The sequence below is a fragment of the Vipera berus genome (genome assembly GCF_964194415.1).
Source record: "Vipera berus genome assembly, chromosome: 5".
In the NCBI taxonomy this organism is placed as follows: domain Eukaryota; kingdom Metazoa; phylum Chordata; class Lepidosauria; order Squamata; family Viperidae; genus Vipera; species Vipera berus.
In genome coordinates, this window is record NC_138207.1 from 42,865,778 (window position 1) to 42,886,726 (window position 20,949).

The window sequence follows — 20,949 nt, forward strand, 5'->3', positions numbered from 1 at the left end:
ACCACCAGAAATGATTTGCCATCACCTCTTTCCTAGGGCTGAGAGAAAGTGACTAGTTCAAAATTATCCAGCTAGCTTTGTGAGTAAGGTGGGCCTAGAGCTCAGAGTCTCCCAGTTTCTAGCCTGATGTCTTAACTGCTACTCTGAGCGGAAATGTCATTATCATCTTCTGAACTCCCATTGGCCCATTTTTCCTCTTTTCCCCCCTTATTTTTAAGTTTCACCTTTCAACTCAATGCTTCAAAAATGTAAACAATATTTTCCACTTTTCAAATGGCACTGGAATGAATGATTACAAATAAATAATTCAGGTGGTATGGAATCTTGATACCTCATGCATGTCCTTAGTGGACGTGGTCACTGATGTCTTCCTGCCTAGCATATTATTAGCAAGATGGCTCTGGAATGATAGCTGAGGGTTTCTTTTTTAAAAATAAATAAATAAATTGTGCCTATTTTCCCCAAAGCACAGGAATCAGCAACGTTTGTGGTACTAGTTTTAAGTGAGGTTGCACAGGGCGTAGTGTGAACGCTCTAGCTAATGTGAAGTTCCAGCCCTGTCCCTTCCAGCTACATTACTGTCTGCATATCTCTGTGTTGAATTTCTATCTTTCTCCTCATTGCATCATGTTGCTATTTCCCAACTGCAATTCTTTTTTCTATCCTCTCCTTCCTTCTTCTTGTCTTGTTTCTTTCCTTTTTCTTTTCCCTCCTTGAATCCCATAGACATGTCCGACTTTGAGAACAATAATGATAATCGTAGAGTGGCAGATATGAGTCAACGGAATGACAATCTCTCCACAGTGACCAATGCCTTGGTAGGAATGAGCCCATCCTCCTCACTCTCTGCTTTATCCAGTCGAGCTGCCTCAGTCAATAGTCTACATGAGCGCATCATGTTTGCTCCGGGTAGTGAAGAAGCCATTGAAAGACTCAAGGTAAGAGTCATTATGAAGAAGACCATGTTTGACCTGTAATAATATGGAGGGAATGTGGTAGAAAGAAGACCAGAAACAAGTATTATTAGGTTGCACCATGAAATTTATTCCAATTATAATAATTTGAATTACTTTATTCTTTTTAAAATTAAAAAGTACAGTTAAAGAAAGGAGGAAAAAAGAAACAACTTCCATTCTTCTTTATAGCAATTACAAACTCATTGTCCCTTTGTCCTTCTTAACATTATAATAATCCTATTAGCTACTCATTCAATGTTTTTTCAATCATTAAATCCAGAAATAAGCATTTAAGCACATTGATTTGAGCTTTAGATTGTAAGCCGCCCTGAGTCTTCGGAGAAGGGCGGGATATAAATGGGATTTCAGATTTTTTCCCATTTTTAGCAAGAATCCGATAAATAATTATTTTATTCCAATATATTCTTTTGTGAGATTATAAGGGAAAATAAAGTAAGCAAACAAAAAATTATTTATAATGCCCTCTATATAGTCCAATCACAATAAAAAATATAGTTACATAAAAATTAAGCAGCAGCGTTACACAAAAGCATTAAAAATTAATGTACATATAAATATAACATATTTACAATCACAATTAAAATAATATTTACCCAATCATAACCTCCTAAATCTAACTTTATTGACAGGATTTACATCAAAACAGTCTTGTTGCCAGTTGTTTATGTATTGACATGCTGTAAAGTGTTGAAGACCTGATTGTACTCCCAGGTTCTAGGTTATGAGTGATGGAGTCCTTTGTTCAATATATTTGTGTATTATTTGGGGCTGATGCCTAGATCCCCCATCTTGTTTTATTTTGTGCTGTGTTTTTATGATTATATATTGTGAGCCACCCAGAGTTGGTTTGAAGATATGTAGCTCATAAATTAAATACATACATACGATTTAAATAGCCTTAGTTTATTTAACTGATTTGACCTTCTAAATGCATGGCTTCATTTAGAATTTGTATACAATAGAAATGCAACACCATAATAATATTGTTCCAATTGTTATATCAACAGCCTACTGATATTAAGATGTAGAGGAATTAGAATTCTCATCCTGACAGAACTCTGTTCTAAGACATCTGGAGAATATCAGATTGCCAAAGCCTTTGTAGAATAACAGCATGATATCTGCCTAATGTATTTTAGGCAAAATATTTTTGATCCAGTCAGATGACAGTCATGAAACACTCATATTTAACTTGAATTCTGTAGGAAACGGAGAAGATAATTGCAGAGCTGAATGAAACATGGGAAGAAAAACTGCGTAGAACAGAAGCAATTCGTATGGAAAGGTAGGAATAAGGCAGCTATTTTAGTCTAGAACATTGTTAATGCCACAATGCCATTTTATCTCATCATCATATCTTTTTCTTTTGTTACCGTTAGAGTTGCAGGCTGAAAGAGTTACATGAAGCATTTATTTTATAAAACAAAAGAGTTTTTGTGGGGCGGAATGGAATACTCTCCAGTTCAACATCATTTCAGGAAGGGTATCCACATCACTCTTTATAACTGTGGCAAGGAAATATCCCATGTGATGGCACAATATCATAATGATTTCTTGTTAAAATTCTAATTAGAACACTCATCACATGAATGATGTTTCGATCTGTAAGTTAGCTGTGGTGAGTAGTAAGTGTGGGAAATTATAAGATGAGATTCCTTTAAACACTAGTTTTCTTATATGAATTAAAAGCATGTCAATCATTGGAGAGAATTGTTGAAGTCTAATGATACCAATGATGGCAAACCTTTTTCAGGCTTGGCATATCAAAAATTCAGAAAATGCCTTACTTGATTTTGCTGGCTCTTATTTCTAAATTATCTCTTACTATGTTATCTAGTTTTAGCAAACTTTTCAAAAATTCATCTTTTTTTCTTTTTTAGAGAAGCTTTACTGGCAGAAATGGGAGTGGCTATGAGAGAAGATGGCGGTACCTTGGGAGTATTTTCTCCTAAAAAGGTTGGATACTTTTTATTGTTTTTAGATATTGATCATAAGCACTTTGAAATTTGCCAACTGCTTAACTCTGATACTCATCACAAATATAATAAAATATTCAAATAAGAAAAAATAAAGTAGCTGCACCCATTTTTGGAATGTAACACTTAGCATGCCAGCCAAAACTTGTGCAGCCCTTGAGCCAATCAAAATTTTGATTATCCTTTTTGCTGTCAACTGCACTAAGCAGTTGAGAGGGGCAAGCTCTGTGACATAATTTCCTTCCTTTTTTAAAAAAAGGGTTACTGTGTGAAATCCTATTCATAGGGGATCATGCTGAGGGGCAGAGTTAAATCTAATCCTAAACATATGCTTCTTGAGATCTTTATATGGATCTTTAGAAGGAAGAAAAAACAGGAAAACAATTGTGACTGTGGGAAGAAGGAGGTTGAATGCTTGGTGTGTTTGATCCGGATTGGAATTTGTCATATTAGTTTCTCTAGATTATTTTTTCAGTACCAGTTGCATATTTTGTCTTCCATAAAGTATGTAGCTTGACGTGACAAGTTAGGGGATGGCTTATTTTCATAACACCCAGAGGATTAGTGCTATGACCCATGTTGTTCCCAATGAAATGGATGTGGTAGAAAAATATGGTTACATCTGTCCTTAGCCAGAGATGCAGGGCTAAGTTTGCTCTTCTCTATTGTTTTTGTAGACACCACATCTGGTCAACCTAAATGAGGACCCACTGATGTCTGAGTGCCTTCTGTATTACATTAAAGATGGAATCACCAGGTAACATAGAAGCAACAGAAACTATGCCAGAGCAGTTTGATAGGATAGTCAGTGAGATTTTTTTGTATAACCATTTTGCTTTTTTATCCTTTCTGCTGAACTTTGTAGACTGGGCTTAGCTTTTTGAAAATTACCTGAAAATCTTTGAAGAAGCTACAGCTCGTGATGCTTTGTATCACTTAGCGGTGTCTCTAGGATTGTTAACAAGTGAATATCCTAGATTAAGTTTGGTATTTATTTGATTTGAATATTTATTGGCTTTAGAAGCTTTAAGTTACTGTTTTCTATCTTTGGATAATTTTATGGTAAAAAGCAAGTTTACTATCAGATTTCCTGAACTAACTGGCAGCTAATCACAGATCTCCTGATACTTCATGGTACAGATCAACTCCTCAGCTTGATTTGGCAGAAGATTCACAGACATGGCTTGGCTAGGTTGAAATATTATTGCAGACAAGAAACTGTATGCAACAATTGATTATCTAATGGCAATGAAAAGAGAGCAAGCAGCTGTATTTTTAACCGAAATAGCCAGTCTGTAGTTAATCTGTTACATGAAATAAAATATGATGCAAAAGCCACATAAAGTTGCAAGTACTTCTGATGATTACCATGACTGATTGTAGAGTTTCTGTATGCTCTATGATGGTGCCTAATGTAAAAATTTAGGAGACTGATAGGAGATTGGAGAGACTGAGAAACAACATATCTGTAGGCATAACCAGAGAACTGGTCTTGACATAGTAATATAATGCAGAAGTAAAATCTTCGACAATTTCAACCACTAATTTCATATTCTTATTAGACATGGAAATTCTTATAGAGGAAGATAACCACCAAGAGATATTCAGTTCAGTTATTCAGGACTTCCCATGTCATAATCATTGCTTTTAATTTGGCTACAAGCAAACTGATCTAGTAATGCAGTAAAATAAGAACTAGTATATTATACAATTGTTTATGTTCCCTGAACTTTTCTACTTGCTTTTTAGGAGTACATAACAGACCCTTTGGAATGAATGAACTATTGATAATGCCTTACAGTTTTGGATCACTGGTCCCTGAATAATTGAGATTTATCTTCAATAGGGTTGGTCGAGAAGATGGTGAGAGGAGACAGGACATTGTACTTAGTGGCCACTTCATCAAAGAAGAGCATTGCATATTCCGAAGTGACACTAAATCTGGCAGTGAAGGTATCCTTATATGGAAAAACTCAACATTTACAGATGTTCTTTCCTATTCCTAGTGGGGTGTGCATGAGCAAGCCATGATCACCATATAGACACTTAGTGTTGTTATAACCATAATTTATCGGGCTTATGTGTCATGGTAATCTAAATATTTTAGCAGAGTGTGTAAAATCAACCAAAGAATGAATAACACATGATTTTGAATAAAATATTTGGAAATATACTAAGGGAAGAAACCAATTTTCAAAAATTAAGAAGCAGCTTTATGCACAGCCTAGGGAGGTGTGTACTACAGATATTTAGTAATACTCAATCTGTAAGTAATTATCAGCTTCACTTGGTACACATTAATTCTAACTTTTTGAGACTGAAAGGTATCTGTGTGTGATAATTGTGAGGAGTATCAACTTCCAGATTTTGAAGCTGATCTATGTGGCCCATAAACAACATGGTTAAGTTACTATGATTATCCTTCACTTCCTCATATTTTTTAGAGTTGGAGATAGCTATTAACCACACATTGGAGGATAATTATGTACATATTTCATAAAACATCTTCAATAGTTTTGACTTTCTAAATTCCATTTGTATTTTTTTACAGCTGTTGTGACCCTGGAACCTTGTGAGGGTGCAGATACTTACGTCAATGGAAAGAAAGTAACAGAACCCAGCATCTTAAGATCAGGTAGTTTCACTTTCTAAGAGAACACATTAAGCAGTAGATACTTAGTATAAAGACCAGGGCTTTTTTTCTCATAGAACGCTCAGAACGGAATTCCGGCACCGTTTTTGGATGTAACCTTGTAGGGTAGGCAAGGCAGGTTGTATGACATGTGTGAGTTCCGGCACCTTTTTCTTTTACAAAAAAAGCACTGATAAAGACCAAGTACTTCAACAGATGCCTTTCAACAGATTGATTGCTTGCCAGACCATGACAGATTCATAAGAATTATTTTTGAAGGAAAAACTGTGTTATCCTAAATAAACTGGTGTTTGACCATGATTTGCAGTCAAGTTGCATAACTTGCATCTTATATGCATGATAGATGTGAGACAGAGGTCTGCAACAGAGTTATTGTGTGATCTTAGTATTGGATTTGATAGATTTTAAAATACAACCCATGTACACCCCTGTTAAATATGTCCCCTCCTCCTTTCTATAGGAAATCGCATCATCATGGGGAAAAGCCATGTATTTCGATTTAACCATCCGGAACAGGCACGGCAAGAGAGGGAACGAACACCTTGTGCAGAGACTCCTGCTGAACCAGTGGATTGGGCTTTTGCCCAGAGGGAATTGCTAGAGAAACAAGGCATTGATATGAAGCAGGAAATGGAACAGAGGTGAGTAAGAATAAAAGTATGAAACAACTCATGAACAAGAATTAAAAGGTTCTGGCTAAATGGTAGGTCAAACACTTTACAATAGACATCCAAGGAACAGGGCTGAAGGGAATGGGAAAGATCTCTGTCTGAGACGTCCAGATAGGCTCTGCATATCAGGGAACCCATTTTTTTTGGTGCTTATATATGAGTGGCAAAAATGAAAGGCTATGGACATTGTCTCTGATTGTTGGTCCTGTACTGTCAATTTTTCATTCCTATTTCTAGGCTTCAGGAATTGGAAGATCAATACCGAAAGGAAAGAGAAGAGGCTAATTACCTTCTGGAACAACAAAGACTTGTAAGGATTCATTTGATTATGCAGTTTCCTGAAATTTAGGATGTATGTCTTATCGTAACAATTGTGTTCAAAATACAGTTCAAAATCATGTGCATAATGGTATGTACATGCAAATGTTTGTGCATTTTTTCAGAAATTTTGCAGAAATTTAATAAATTATGATGAAATAAATGAGTCTAGGATGGACTAAAAGTAGACCGATTTGTCTAGTCTTTCCTAGTTATTTGCAAAAGGAATAATGTCTAGAATATGTCATATGACTTGTCATGATATTTCTGATAAACTTAGTTTCACCAGTCATGTTTATCAAACAACAAAGTCACCAGGCTCTCACAAAGCTGTTTAACATTGAGTTCTATAATTCATTAAATTGAAAAGCCAATTATTAAAGAATTTATTATTTGGAATAGCTTCATTTCTCAGTTTTACAGGCATTCAAACTACAGTAAATGAAGAGAACACAGTAAATTCTTTTCTTTCTTTTTTTGCAATAATTTTATTAAATGCTACATTAGAAAGATAAAAACTAATGCAAACTAAAAGAAATAAAATAATAAAAAATAGAAAGTGCAGAAAAGAAAAAAGAATAGAAAGAAAAATAGAAAAATAAAAAATAAGAATATAGTAAAGAAAAAGAAAAAACATATAAAGAAGTAACTTCTTCCTTAGTATAAATAATAGCATACATATGAACAATTTTAGTAACATCACTATTTTTCCCCATATATCATCCTTATCTATACACAAAATTTTAAATCTTGTCATTCGGTTCTAGTCAACAGAAGTCCATTAAGGATTATTAGAAGTAGCAACATACAATATCTATTTTAACATTGATCAAATAAACCGCTTTTATATAATTTTCATTTACTTTTAACAATCTTGATGTTTAATCCTTTCAAATAATGTCATAGAACTTGATTTCGTTTTCTTTTTTTTGTTTCTTCTCATAAAATTCTTTAACAGGCTTCTTTTGTAAATTTAATTTAGAAAAGTCATTCAAATCACTCTTCTGGCTTGTTATTTGTGTGTCCCTTTTAATTATTAAGACATCATGTAGTTTCATTTGTATATCCACTATATCATCTTTTTCCAGATTATTCTTGTAGTGTTCCATATTTAAATTCATGTTGAAATCAATTTATGTCTAGTTCGTAAAACTTATTCCTCTTTCATAATTTAATTTACACACAGTCTGTATATAATGAGTCATTATTAAAATTAAGTTCTGAGTTAATTGTTCACAATTATCTTTCAGTGCATCCAATATTATTTTGTTCTGTTCTGTATTAACAAGTTGAGTGTACTTCTTTAATTGTAAGCTTTACTTCCTCCTGATTACTTCTAGTGTCCAACTTTCAAAGTCTCATCTTGGTTTTTTTCAGACTTCAAAACAGCTATTTCCAACAGGAAGGATTCTTATAATTAATTTCAAAGCTATCTGGAATCTTAGTCCATTTATAGCTTTCTAAAAACAACACTTTAATCACCATTTTGCCATTTATTCACTCAAAAATGATTTTTCTAAGTCCTTAAACCTGTACTTTAAACTATTTTCTTTAAGGATCAAAGGAACCTCACCCAGTAAATGCCATAAAAACTGCCATTCCAAAGATTCTTAATATTTGAAAAGCAGTAAAAAGTAATTCCAAAATGATTAAGAAATGAGACTTAGCTGAGCTTTATGCTGATATAGGCTACATTACAACTATGAGTTTAGTTGGAATCCCTCAGTTCCCAGCTGTTCATCTCTCTGATTGCAAAAATCTCAGTTCCTGTAATTTACTTGGGATGAGCTGGTGTTCAAAATACATGTGGGTGATCTCATGATCTCTCCTTTCTCCAAAGAGATTTTGCTGGCCAGGCTTTATCTTCTGGCCACTGATTTCCCCTGTAATATCATCCCTGCTTCTTCAGGGATGCCTTATCTCACTGGAAGTGTCAGAACACAATAAATTCTTGGCTTTTTTCCTCTTGTCATTTTAGGATTATGAGAGTAAATTAGAGGCTTTACAGAAGCAAATGGACTCAAGATACTACACTGAGGCCAATGAGGAAGAGGAGGAACCTGAGGACGAAGGTGAGCTTCTAGGAAATAAAAAAAACTGCTAGAGGTAGCTTCTTATAAAACAATATTGTATTCAATAAAAGAGAATATATGTAGCTCAGGATTGAACTGTGGAGTCTTTGGTATTCTCTGAGCTGGGTTGTTTCCTTGCAGACTTTTCATTACCCAACTAGGTAACATCATCAGTGTTGACCACAAAAAGCTAAGAAGGGAACAAAAAAGACCAGGATATATTCCAACAGCCAACAGCCAGATAAGCAGGGATTAACACAAGAGGATATATCAAACATTAAGCAATAGTCTAATCAGGAACTATCAAGGAGAAAAACCACACTCACACCAATAGCAGCAGAGAAACTGTTGTAGGTGTATATGTGAACAAACCCCACATTGACTAGCACTGATGATGTTACCCTAGTTGTGTGATGAATTCTCTGCAACCAAATAACCAAGCTCAGAGAGCACCAAGGACTCTACAATATTGTATTCAACTGCAAATGTCCCAGTAAATGGACAAGCAGTCTTTGGTACTCTTCAGAGAAGCAACAGAGAGGAAAAGTCTAGCTTCTGCTAAATTGATAAGTTACCCCTGGATTTATTTGTTAAACTGAATCATGTATTGAAATGGGACAATTTTATTTATGTGGTTTTGTGGGCTCAAGAATCATCATTTACATTCTTACAATTACATTTTACAGTCTTAGCAATTTTTTTATTCAAATTACAGAAGGAATTTGGCTGTCTTTTCATAAATTTTTCATTTATTACTTTTTTCTTTTCCCCCCAAGCTAAATTAAGAATTCTATTCTTTTCTTTTCTTTTTTTCTTTTCTCTTCTTTGCCCTTTTCTATAATAAGTTAGGTTTTTTAAAAAGCATATAGTATTTTATACACTATTAATAAATATACCTAGATAGGTTCCTAATTAATTTGTATATAATGTTATAAATTAATAAACATGGCTTTTAAAAATGTTAATTGTAATATTTTAAACATTTTTAAAGAGCTGTGCTCTACATTAGAAAACTGACCAAGCAGTGAATAATTCATAGAAATCTTGATTTAGAAGGGGCTATTTATGCTTTCAAATCCAATTCAGTGCAGGAATCCAAAATGAAATTTGTAACAGAGAAGTCTTCAGCCTCTACCTGAACACCTCCAAAAATGGAACCCAACTATTGTTGCCATATCCTGTTTTTATTCATTTTGTGCTGAGGTGTCTTGTGACAGACTTTCTTCTGATTCTGTATACTTTTACAAGAGAAAGGCTCCCTTCATGTATCACCTTGTGAAATTGACCTATGAATTGACCTATACACGTGTTTCATATTATCTTGTGAGAGAGGTCAGGCAATATGGACATACTTGATCAGGCAATATTTGAAAACAAATAGTTGACTTTACAGAGTTATTTCGTTTTGTTTTGTTTATCTCATCAGTTCAGTGGACAGAGCGAGAGTTTGAGTTGGCTCTCTGGGCCTTTAGGAAGTGGAAATGGTATCAGTTTACATCTCTTCGAGACCAACTGTGGGGCAATGCCATTTTCTTGAAGGAGGCCAATGCGATCAGTGTGGAACTGAAGAAAAAGGTGAAGTTTTTAGAAAATAAATATTTCCTTCCTTCCTTCCTTCCTTCCTTCCTTCCTTCCTTCCTTCCTTCCTTCCTTCCTTCCTTCCTTCCTTCCTTCCTTCCTTCCTTCCTTCCTTCCTTCCTTCCTTCCTTCCTTCCTTCCTTCCTTCCTTTATCCTAAGTGGGTGTTAGAAAATAGTTTGGAAAATAAATTTGGTCCAAGGGATGGATTGTTCCCACCCCATCATCTAATAACATCAGGTGGTAGGGCTTCAATAATGGGAAAGCCCCCCCCCAAAAAAAAAACCCTTTTGCTAAATTTAAGTCCCAGTTTTTCTGTAAAATACAGAATTTTTAAAAATGTGGTTGCCTTTATGACTTTGTGACAATACTAGCCAGCAACATTTATATTTCATTTCCAGGTTCAGTTTCAGTTCGTACTCCTCACAGACACCTTATACTCACCTCTGCCTCCAGACCTGCTTCCTCCAGATGCTGCCAAAGACCGGGAGAAACGTCCTTTTCCAAGGACCATTGTGGCAGTAGAAGTGCAGGACCAGAAAAATGGAGCAACCCATTATTGGACTCTGGATAAACTCAGGTAGGTGTAAATTTTTAAAGCCAAGATGGCTACTAACTGGCTAAAGGAGGTGATTTTTAATCATGTAGGGGGGGAAAATTGCATGATATTCTTACCTGGAAGCATAATGAATTAACTTATTTTAAAATACAACAGGAGTTTATAAGTGAAAGGAACATGAGTTAAATTGCCAGGCTAAATCATGTGACTGCCTGTTAAAACAGCCACTTCAGTGGACAGTGATTTGGGTTGAGAGGGTTGAATGTGGTAAACAGAATTATATTACATAATATGTAAGTCTGCAGAATTACCCAGTCTTTGGTGCAAGATGGCCATGTTAATTCATAATACTATTTGGTCTGTGGTGGAGATTTCACATGCTCCTTTTTACTTATAGAAATAGCAATAGCACTTAGACTTATATACTGCTCCGTAGTGTTTTACAGCTCACTGGGTGGTCATTTTACTGATCTCGGAAGGTTGAAAGGCTCAGGATTGAATGCCACACTTGGGCAGAGTTTGCCTGCAATATTGCATTCTAACCACTGTGCCACAAGGTCTCCTTATCTTGATAGGTTCATCACATGGACTGAAATCTGATTTCTATGCATGCCAAAATAATTATGGTTTCCTTTCCTGCTGTTAATTCCCTTCTCTGCTATAATTCATTTCCCTGGATATGGGCATTTTATTTTTAAGCATACCAAAGTTATATATCTGTGAATAGCTATGACTTCAATGGCTACAGTTTTCAAATCTGCGAATATAGTGTCTTATTATAAATTCAGACATCCTCAGAACTTTGGAGCTTTTTAAAATTTCTGCGTACAGTACATAAAAACTGTAATATATACATCAAATCTGACAGCAATCTAATGTCTTGCTCCAAACTGATAAAAATGGCCATTCTTGTAAATTCAGTCTTCTGTCAATGCAAGGGAAGCTTTTTTAATATACGGTAAGCATCAGAACAGCCATGTATATCTACTAATTCTGAGTATGCTGATGTATGGGTATAGGTCTAATTCTGCAAAATAGGTTCTTTGTCCAGTTTCTTTCCATTTCTTGAAAATCTTTTTATTTACTTGACTCAAGAGCATGCATTTAATATATCTCAATAAGCAGAACAGGTTTCTATACCAAATTCTTAGTATGTCAAGTAAGATAGTGGTATGCACAGGTAAACTGGTTGGGCAATATTTTCTCAACTACTGTTTTGATAGAAAATCTATTTTTTCCACCTTTTTAGGCAGAGGTTGGACTTGATGCGGGAGATGTATGATCGGGCAGCTGAAGTGCCATCTAGTGTTATAGAAGACTGTGATAATGTGGTGACAGGCGGAGACCCCTTTTATGATCGCTTTCCTTGGTTCAGGCTGGTTGGCAGGTGAGAGTTTTGGTTTTCTTTGTCAAAAAATATAGAGCAAAACCAAAGGGGAAAAAAATCCATAGCTAGGCAAAGCAAATGGTATGTAACGCAAGCGCTCCTTCCACTAAGGATTAATGGTCGTATTACATTTTAGATCACAGTTCAGGATGTTAAGATCACATCTCACACTTGTTAGGAAATCAGGTCGACATCTCCATTCCATGTTGGAGTGGACTGTCCATTCATTTGACGCAGAGCCTTTTAAATATGATCTGCAAATATACTTGCATCATATACATTTTTCACAAAACCATACCTAGTGTCCAAATGTATGGTGTCCAGAATACTGAGAGCTGAAACTTTCTGGAGCAAGATGATTATGGTCTGTATGCTCTGTGATCCAGCATGATGCCCTCCTCACTTCCCAATTCTGTCTAGTTTAGCTCATACAAACTAAGTTGTAGCCCATCGTTATAACTTTCTGCTAGCTGATTATGATTTCTGAATTATGAAAACCATCACAGTTAGATGTGATGGGAATATGACAACCAGTTCATTACCTGATTACCATGTAGATCCTCTTAGAGTCTAATGCTTCTAGATGACAACTGTAGCAACCAAAACCAACCAAAATCAAACAAAAACATTGAGGGTAGCTCAGAAACTCTTTTTTAGGATTTTGTACCTTTGTGTAGGTGTGTGTGCTTGATGTATGGAGTGTGATATCTGCCTATCTACTGCCTAGTATATATTGTGTGTTCTCATGTGCTTCACATGCAACTATTAGAGAAAAAGTGGCATACCATCAGTTGAGAGTTGGTTGGAGTCCAGGTAGAAAGGTTTTAGCTGTAGAATTTTCACAGATCAAAGATGTGTTAAAGAAATAATCCATTCATTTGGGAGGGTTCATAATGGACATCTTTCCCTTATCAAAATCTCAATTTGATGAAATGGACACCAGGAAAGTTTTCATTCCATACATCAAATCTTCGCAATTTTCAGCTGATGGCATTTGTGGCTCTTTTGTTAGATGTGTTCGATCTGGGAAGTTTTTCTTTAATGTCCTTCCTTATTAATTCTGCTGCTTGATTTTAAAGAAGGGGCAAAGCAAGCCTAGTCTCTCTCTGTCTCTCTCTCTGTCTCTCTCTCTCTCTCTCTGTACACGCGTGCATATGTTAGAATAGCTGGTGTTAACCTGTCTCCTATCTTGTTGTACTAACCTTAGTTCAGATATCTCTGGCTGCAACAGCTCTCCTATTTTCAACACATGCATGAGCGAGCGCATGGCTGATCTCACCCCCTCCCCCACCTTCTCGAATCCTGACTCCGACATCACCGAGCCTGCTGACGAGCAGCACGTGGGGAAGGAGGAGGAGGAGGAGGAGGAGGACCTGGAGGAAGACATCTTTCCGGAGTACCCGCTGTATGATGGCCAGGATCCATTTTACGACCGCTCCCCCCTGTTCAGTTTAGTAGGAAGGTTGGTGAGGTCTTAGGAGAGCATGCTGGGAAGGAACTAGCTCTTTCGCATAAGAGACCTGCTTTCCCATCTCAAACACACAGGGGCTGTGGGGTGGCCAAAAGACATTTCAGAGGAAAAACCCCTCCCCCACCCCTCCCCAAGGGGACGAGTAGTTAAAAGGAAGACCAACTACAGAGTGAAATAACACATGACAAAAGGCAAAGCATCTGTAAATGGGTGTGATATAAGCTGCTGGGAGCATGAGCACTTTGGCAATTGTACATTTCTAAAGGGTGTCTGTGTATGTGCATTAGATTGCCATATCCTACAGAAGCCACAGTTGTAGTCTCACAGGCTCAAAATTGAGCATAATTTCCTAAGAACTAGCACTGAGGGAAGATACTTTGTTTTTCTTAAGTGGGTTAATAATTTTTTAAAATGTATATTAATTTTTACATAGTAGGATATCCACAGAAAATTAGAATCATAGATTTAATATACCGTAGTTATCCATTGATTTGGGACAGTATTAACAGATAACTGTGAAATAAAGTACTACTAAGCAGAACATGGTTAGAGAATATCTGGGATTTAGAAACTTAGAATACCAAAGGAGAATTCCTGCCACATTGCAGTTACCAGAAACACTTATATTTAGAAAGCAAAGCGGGTCAGTTACTGTTTTCATATATGTATACTGAAAAACTTTGTCCTTGCTGCTTTAGGACAATAAAACTGACTTTGGTTACTATAAATCCCCCAATATATCATTCTGCATAACTATAACAAGCCTCGATGATAGAATGGTGGCACATGATTGTAACCTCATAATCTAAATCTCACAATTATGTAATAATGGCTAATGCAGATTTGCAAGTTATATCATTTGTGTGATGTCATAATACATGTATCATCATTTATATCTCTATATCCCAGCTATGGACCCATGTCATCCTCATCTTTGCTTGGAAAAACAGAAAAATTGTCCTATTTTAGTAACTAATGCATAATCTGATCCTCTGAGGAAGTATAATCCTAGAAATCAATCAACAGGATTGGGCCAAGCTATAATGTGCTTTATTTAGTTTTACTTAAACCATTGCAGCTTATTCAAGAACCATGAATAAACAAATATTATGGTGTAATATAATATGTGAACCCAGTTTTACTGTCTGCCAAAATATTGGCTGAGGTTTTTGCGATGTCTTTTATCAATTTGCACAGCCCAAATTATTTTTGTCTCATTAGACAACAGCCAAACACTGTCCTTCACAGGGCTATTGGAATAGGCTTGTAGAAAGATGACTTAGTTGATATTAAACTCATTGGAAACCTTGGATTAACACAGATAGTCCGCGACATATAAGCATTTGTTTAGTGACCAAAGTTACAATGGCATTGAAAAAAGTGACTTATGACCATTTTTCACAGTTACGATCTTTGCAGCATCCCCATAGTCACGTGATCAAAATCTAGACACTTGGCAACTGGTTCATATTTATGACGGTTGCAGTGTCCTGAAGTCATGTGATTGCCCTTTGCAACCTTCTGACAAGCAAAATCAGTGGGAAAGCCAGATTCACTTAACAACCGTGTTACTCACCTAACAATAGCAGTGATTCATCTAACAAATGTGGCAAGAAAAGTCATAAAATGGGGCAAAACTCACTTAACAAATATTTTTCTTAGCAACAGAAACTTTGGGCTCAATTATGTTCATAGGTCAAGGACTACCTGTGTAAGGTTCTTTCTTTGGTATTTGGAGCAAGTGATTAAATCTGGAAAAATACAGAGCTGCTGTGCTTGTAATGACTGGGGAGCAGACAAAATTTCAGCCACCCAAAATCCTTTTTCTGTGTAACTGTTATCAATATAGGCATGGGCAGGCAAACATATGCATCATGACATCATCAAACAAATGGTGCGACGTTTGCACATGTGAAACATCATGAAGTCATTAGATAATTATGTCATTTTCATGATGATGTCATGATGCATCTGTTGGATATCATCGTGGCTTGTTATAGCTGGAACAATCTTTGAGAGTTCTGAAGTCTTGCATCTGGGCCATCCTAGTTCAGGCAGGAAATCCTGACTTCTAGTTTTCTCTCTGTTAAGTAGCGTTTAGGAAAATGGGAGCAAGTCGAGGGAACCAAGGGGCTTACAAAAGGCAGAGAGGGATAAGGGGGAAGAGTCCTGCAGTCTCAGACCGAAAGAGCTGGCTTCTTCCCCCTTTTTTTTTCTCCTCTTGGGGGATTTGAGATTTTAAATCAACAAACAGGCCAAACTACCAAATAGTTCAATGAGGGAATACCCTCTTCCCCCAATCCTGTGAACTGTTCTTGGGGGTCTTTTGAGTCAGTCAAAATTGACTCCTCCTATGCAGCAGCTGTGCCGTTCACATTTCTCGTGAAGTGTGCTTTGATTGGATCTTTGTCTTTGATTTCTATTTATTTTTTCCTTATTTATTTATTTTTAGCTGCTGGCTCTATCTCCAAAGCTTAAGCAAAATTGGGGGGATGGTTATTTCACTTTTGTCTTCTTTTGAAAGGCTTTTCTTTGGTCTGAGCATGCCATCTTTGCACCTCACCAATCTTGTGGTTAGCGACTCTGTTCCTTTAATGACACACAGCGTCTCTTTTCTGCCTTCCTTTATTCAGCTCTCTTCTACCACCTTTTCCTTCTTTTCTTCTTTCCTCTTCTTGCTGATTCCTCCCCTCAACCTCTCCATCTCCTTATTTTCTTTCCTTCCCTTTGAACAATTGTATGGAAGAGCAATTTCAGCCTTGAAATGCTTAATTATTGGTTTAATTATTTCTGGCCTGCTTCACAATGGTAATGCAATGAATGATCTGTCCAGTATCAAACCATCAAATATCAGAATAGATCCAATATAAAGATAGAGATAATGCTGCAGAATGACTGGATGGGTTGATAATTCTTTGTGATCTATAATACTGTTTTTTTCTCTCGTGAAAACAGACACTATGCTATTTGTCGTAAACTTTTCTATAGAATTTCTATAGAATATTTTACATTGGCCCATAATAATTCTAGAATGCCTGTCATGTACCACAGAGAAGATTCTCATGAAGTTTGTTAAGAAATGTTTCATCTCATACAGTAAAATCTATTGCCCATTTTAATACTGTTGCAGCTGCCAGGTTTTAATTAATTGCTTCCTATTAATTTCTAGGAAGGGAATAGTTAAAATAACAAAAATAATATTAAAGGAACTTGGGTTGATATAATTGATTTGAATGATGCCAGTCCAATAATCCTGTCCAGGTCAGGATACAATCAACATATCTTATTTCTATATAATGCTTGTTGGCTATCTTATAGAATCTTAAATTCCCATTTTTATTCCTTATTAATCAACTACATGCATTTATACTCCCTGATTTCCATAACTATATCCATCACTGAGAATGTGACAAAACTGTACATGGAGATTTTAATACATTAAGATAAAAATCTGGGACAGAAAGCGTTAAATAAAAAATCCATCAGTATGACAAATGCTTGCTTTTGTTTCTTTGTATGATGGTACAATAGTGAGTGAAAATAGCTAAACAGTTCAATCTGGATCTAATGAATAGTTTTTCTATTTCAAAATAATGAATTTTAAGCAGAGATATTGGGGCATTTTCAGATGTGAAATATTGTCCTATAACTTTAGTGTAAAAACCTATTTTGATTTTAACTTATATCTGATTGCTTTTTCATGTCCCATTGTTAGCAATATTTATTGATGGCATATGAATACGTACACATTTAAATTTTCATATTTTTCTGAAGTCTAGCTTTTCTGGCTTACTGGCATGTTGTAATCTGCTGCCAAGTGTCTTGTCCTAACTTGCTACAGTATGCAATTTGATATAGAAGTGGCTCTGATAGAATTCTATTGATGGCTATTTGTTCCATAAGGGATAATGCTTCTAATCTATAATGGGTTGCTGAAGTATAATAGTAGTATAATTATCCTACATGGACCTTCCACTTTAATATATAATATCAATCCAATGGAAAGGATTAAAAATGGGATCCATCAATATATTTTTCCACATGCAAGTCATCAAGGAAATATATCCCCCAAAAATAAATAATATGTACATTCACCAACATATTACAACAAGAATATGGAGTCTGGGATAAATAGTGTTACTTTTACTCACGGGTGGCACTGAAATCAGCTACATTTAGGCAGAATCTGCTATTGTTGATAATAAAGATCTTACCTAGTTCTATGTGGGAATGTCATCTAAGCTTCCCATGATAGATATCTTGCATTTAGTAATTTTACTCCTGGGTATATTGCAAGGAATCCCTCCATTCTCTACCCATCAATGAGTTGCATGAATCTAGCTAGAACATATATTTTTTTTTAAGAATGCTTCTTCCCCCATTGGTTAGCTAATTAATTTTGTCAGCTTGACACGATAACAAATCATTGGAAACAGGCTTGAAATTGAATGTATTATGTCTCTCAAAATTCTCAAAAACTGTTCCTCTTTAGAAGGGACTTCCTCTTCATCCTAGTCTCTTTACTCCCCCCCCCCAATTCTTTCTGTTTTTAGTTCCTCCAGTCTAATTCCCATCTGTCTTTTCTGTTTTCTGTCCCTTGAACCCCCTGTTATTCAGCAGCAGGACCTTGGACGAATTACAGGACCCAGGGTACTAGTTGCTTAGTCTCTCCAGCCACAGGTCCTTGTTCTAGTTTCCCTCTTGCATCAGCACCATCCCTTTCCCTTCCCTTCGGTCATAAGAGATGACAGAACCAGAGGTACGCTATGCTAGCGCTCACTAACTCACTACATTTTCGCTTCATGCTCAGTACAGGAGCTCTGTTTTAAGCACGCTGAACCCCCCTCTCTGTCCGGCTGGCCATGGCTGCTTTTCTTTAGTTTTGCTTTGCAGCACCATATTGTGATGTGAGCGGTGAACTGTGGTCCCAGCTACCTTCGGCTATGGAGTATGTTTGGAGAAGTTCATACGTGGGACGCAGTGACCGCTGTCCTATGTTACTTTTCCTTCCAGAGCATTTGTGTATCTCAGCAACTTGCTATACCCTGTACCTCTGGTCCATCGTGTTGCCATTGTCAGCGAGAAGGGGGAAGTTAAAGGATTCCTACGGGTAGCAGTTCAGGCCATTTCAGGTAAGAGGTGGGTACGCATAATGAAGGAGGTGCTGGCCCTTCTTCTGGTGAGCAACTTTAAAAAATATGTATATGTGGGGAAATATCCCCTTGTATATTTGATTTATATCCCATCTTTTATTCAAAAGAATAGCCTTTTCTAAACTGTTAAAATGAACAACTAAGGTGCACAATAGGGGGGGAATGCTTTAACAAAGCATTTATTGCTAGGAATCCTGGAGAGCAAGTGTTTCAACTGATTTATAAGAACATATTTAATCAAGTCAATTAAGGAGCCATTATAATGTATGAACATACTAATCTTAGGCAATACTGAAGCAATGTAAGTAGGAGTAACTGATATCTGAACAGGCAAAGGAAAACAGGACACTTAGAAAGGAGGGCAAATGGTAGGAAAAGGGGAAAACTTTGTTTGACTTTCTTAACACTCTGACAAAAATTTCAGTAAAAAAGTGCCAAAAAAAGAAAGGTACTTAGGTCTATATGTATTTGAAATTACTTTTTCCAACATCAAAAGGACTGGTTTTTCAATTGCAGAAACTTTGCTGGAACCAATTGCCAGGCAAAAGCCTTCAGTATGTAACTGATTAAGTTCTTGTCAATTTCAGTCAGCAGCACAAGGGGACGAGAGATTAATTAAGATCACAGAGTGGAGCATGTTAACTTGTAATTAGCACTTATGGAAGTGTTGCACTGATGGGAGAAAATCTGATCAAGAAGAGATTGCTAGATACTTAAAAGGCCAAACAATATATGAAGTTCTTGGTGAGGATTTATCACAAGCTAGGTGACTTTTTTAAATGGCGGTGGACATTATAATTGGTTATAGTTTATTTGATCAAGGTTAAAATAGTTATTGTTCGGTGCAAACAACCAGACCTGCATGTACAGAGTACGAGCTAACTATTATGTTCTGACTGTAATATAGGAATATTCCCAGTCTGGCATCTCTCCCTTGGGAATAGTTAGAGAAGGAGCCAAGGTATTCAGGGAGGAGTGATTCTGGCCCTTTTATGGTTGCACAGTGACTGGATTAGCTTTGCACTCATCTCTTCTTCCTACCAGACTGGATGCTTCCCAACAGTTTTATAGTTATTTCGGATAGCCTTTAATGGACTGTGATTGACAAAGAATGAATTACAAGGGCTTAATAGTTTGGTAAAAGTTATGAGATTAGTAAAGAAAAGAAGAGTGTATTTGTTGTGTTATCAAGAGATGGTGATATTTTACTAAAATTGCTTGTAGTTGTGATGAAGGGGAAAGTTACTTCCTTATTCTTCCCCCCCTTTCTCCTCTATTTTTCCTTTTTTCTTACGCCTCAGAAAACGTGTGTGTGTGTGTGTGTGTGTGTGTGTGTGTGTGTGTGTGTGTGTGTATATATATATATATATATATATATATATATATATATATATATATATATATATATATATATATATATATATATATATATATATATATATATATATATATATATATAAATTTTAACACTAATATGAATACAGGGAGTATATTGGGAGAGAAAATTACTTTGTTCTGCTCAGCTATGTTGTATTAAATAGGGGGGAAAAACCCTGTCAACTCTGACATCCAGACAGTCCTCCAAAGAAATGAGGCAGAGTAGTGTGCCCTATATTTTCCATAAAATATGAATTGCTTACATTAGTGTGTTATTTTACTGGGCTGATGGTAGGTTCCCCCCCATTATATTGATGCTGAGGAATTAAACTCCATTTCTTGTGGAATTGGTCAGGATAGGATTCCAAAACTTAAACAACAAGTATAGTTTTATCCTATGTCATCAGTTGATATTTGGGGAATTCCTCAACCATTTGGTTGACTGTTCAGCCACATACCTAATTAACCCAAGAATTACAAACACGGTGCTGGATGAAATGGTGCTGGATGAAATGGCCCTCTCCCAAATGGCCTTTCCCTGATCCTTGTTTGAGGGAATCTCCTTATATTTTAAGTATCTTAATCAAACATTTATATTTTAAACCTATTATGGAGAAATGCACAATTCCATGGTTCTTGAAGCCTAATAAGGATATTTGGATGATTCAAGCTGCATGCTGATTGGAAAATTCTGGGAAATGAAGTCCACACATCTTAAAGTTTATTTATTTATTTATTTATTTATTTATTTATTTATT

At 36.1% G+C, this 20,949-nt stretch overlaps 1 protein-coding gene across 18 annotated transcripts in view; it reads left to right on the forward strand.

Annotated features, from left to right (window-relative positions):
- Positions 1-20,949, forward strand: part of KIF1A (kinesin family member 1A) — a gene marked incomplete at its 5' end in the record, with an annotated part of 89,435 nt that overhangs the window by 37,994 nt on the left and 30,492 nt on the right. For 8 of the 18 annotated variants that reach the window (XM_081328146.1, XM_081328147.1, XM_081328148.1 and 5 more), the window contains 13 exons: positions 805-938; positions 2,183-2,262; positions 2,858-2,933; positions 3,631-3,710; positions 4,800-4,906; positions 5,505-5,588; positions 6,067-6,247; positions 6,515-6,587; positions 8,574-8,667; positions 10,094-10,242; positions 10,646-10,824; positions 12,053-12,190; positions 18,675-18,793. In XM_081328146.1, coding sequence (XP_081184272.1) covers positions 805-938; positions 2,183-2,262; positions 2,858-2,933; positions 3,631-3,710; positions 4,800-4,906; positions 5,505-5,588; positions 6,067-6,247; positions 6,515-6,587; positions 8,574-8,667; positions 10,094-10,242; positions 10,646-10,824; positions 12,053-12,190; positions 18,675-18,793 — 1,494 coding nt within the window. Of the gene's footprint in view, positions 1-726; positions 939-2,182; positions 2,263-2,857; positions 2,934-3,630; positions 3,711-4,799; positions 4,907-5,504; positions 5,589-6,066; positions 6,248-6,514; positions 6,588-8,573; positions 8,668-10,093; positions 10,243-10,645; positions 10,825-12,052; positions 12,191-13,397; positions 13,653-18,674; positions 18,794-20,949 lie in introns of all 18 variants that reach the window. The other 10 variants (XM_081328157.1, XM_081328158.1, XM_081328159.1 and 7 more) reach the window with 4 other exon arrangements.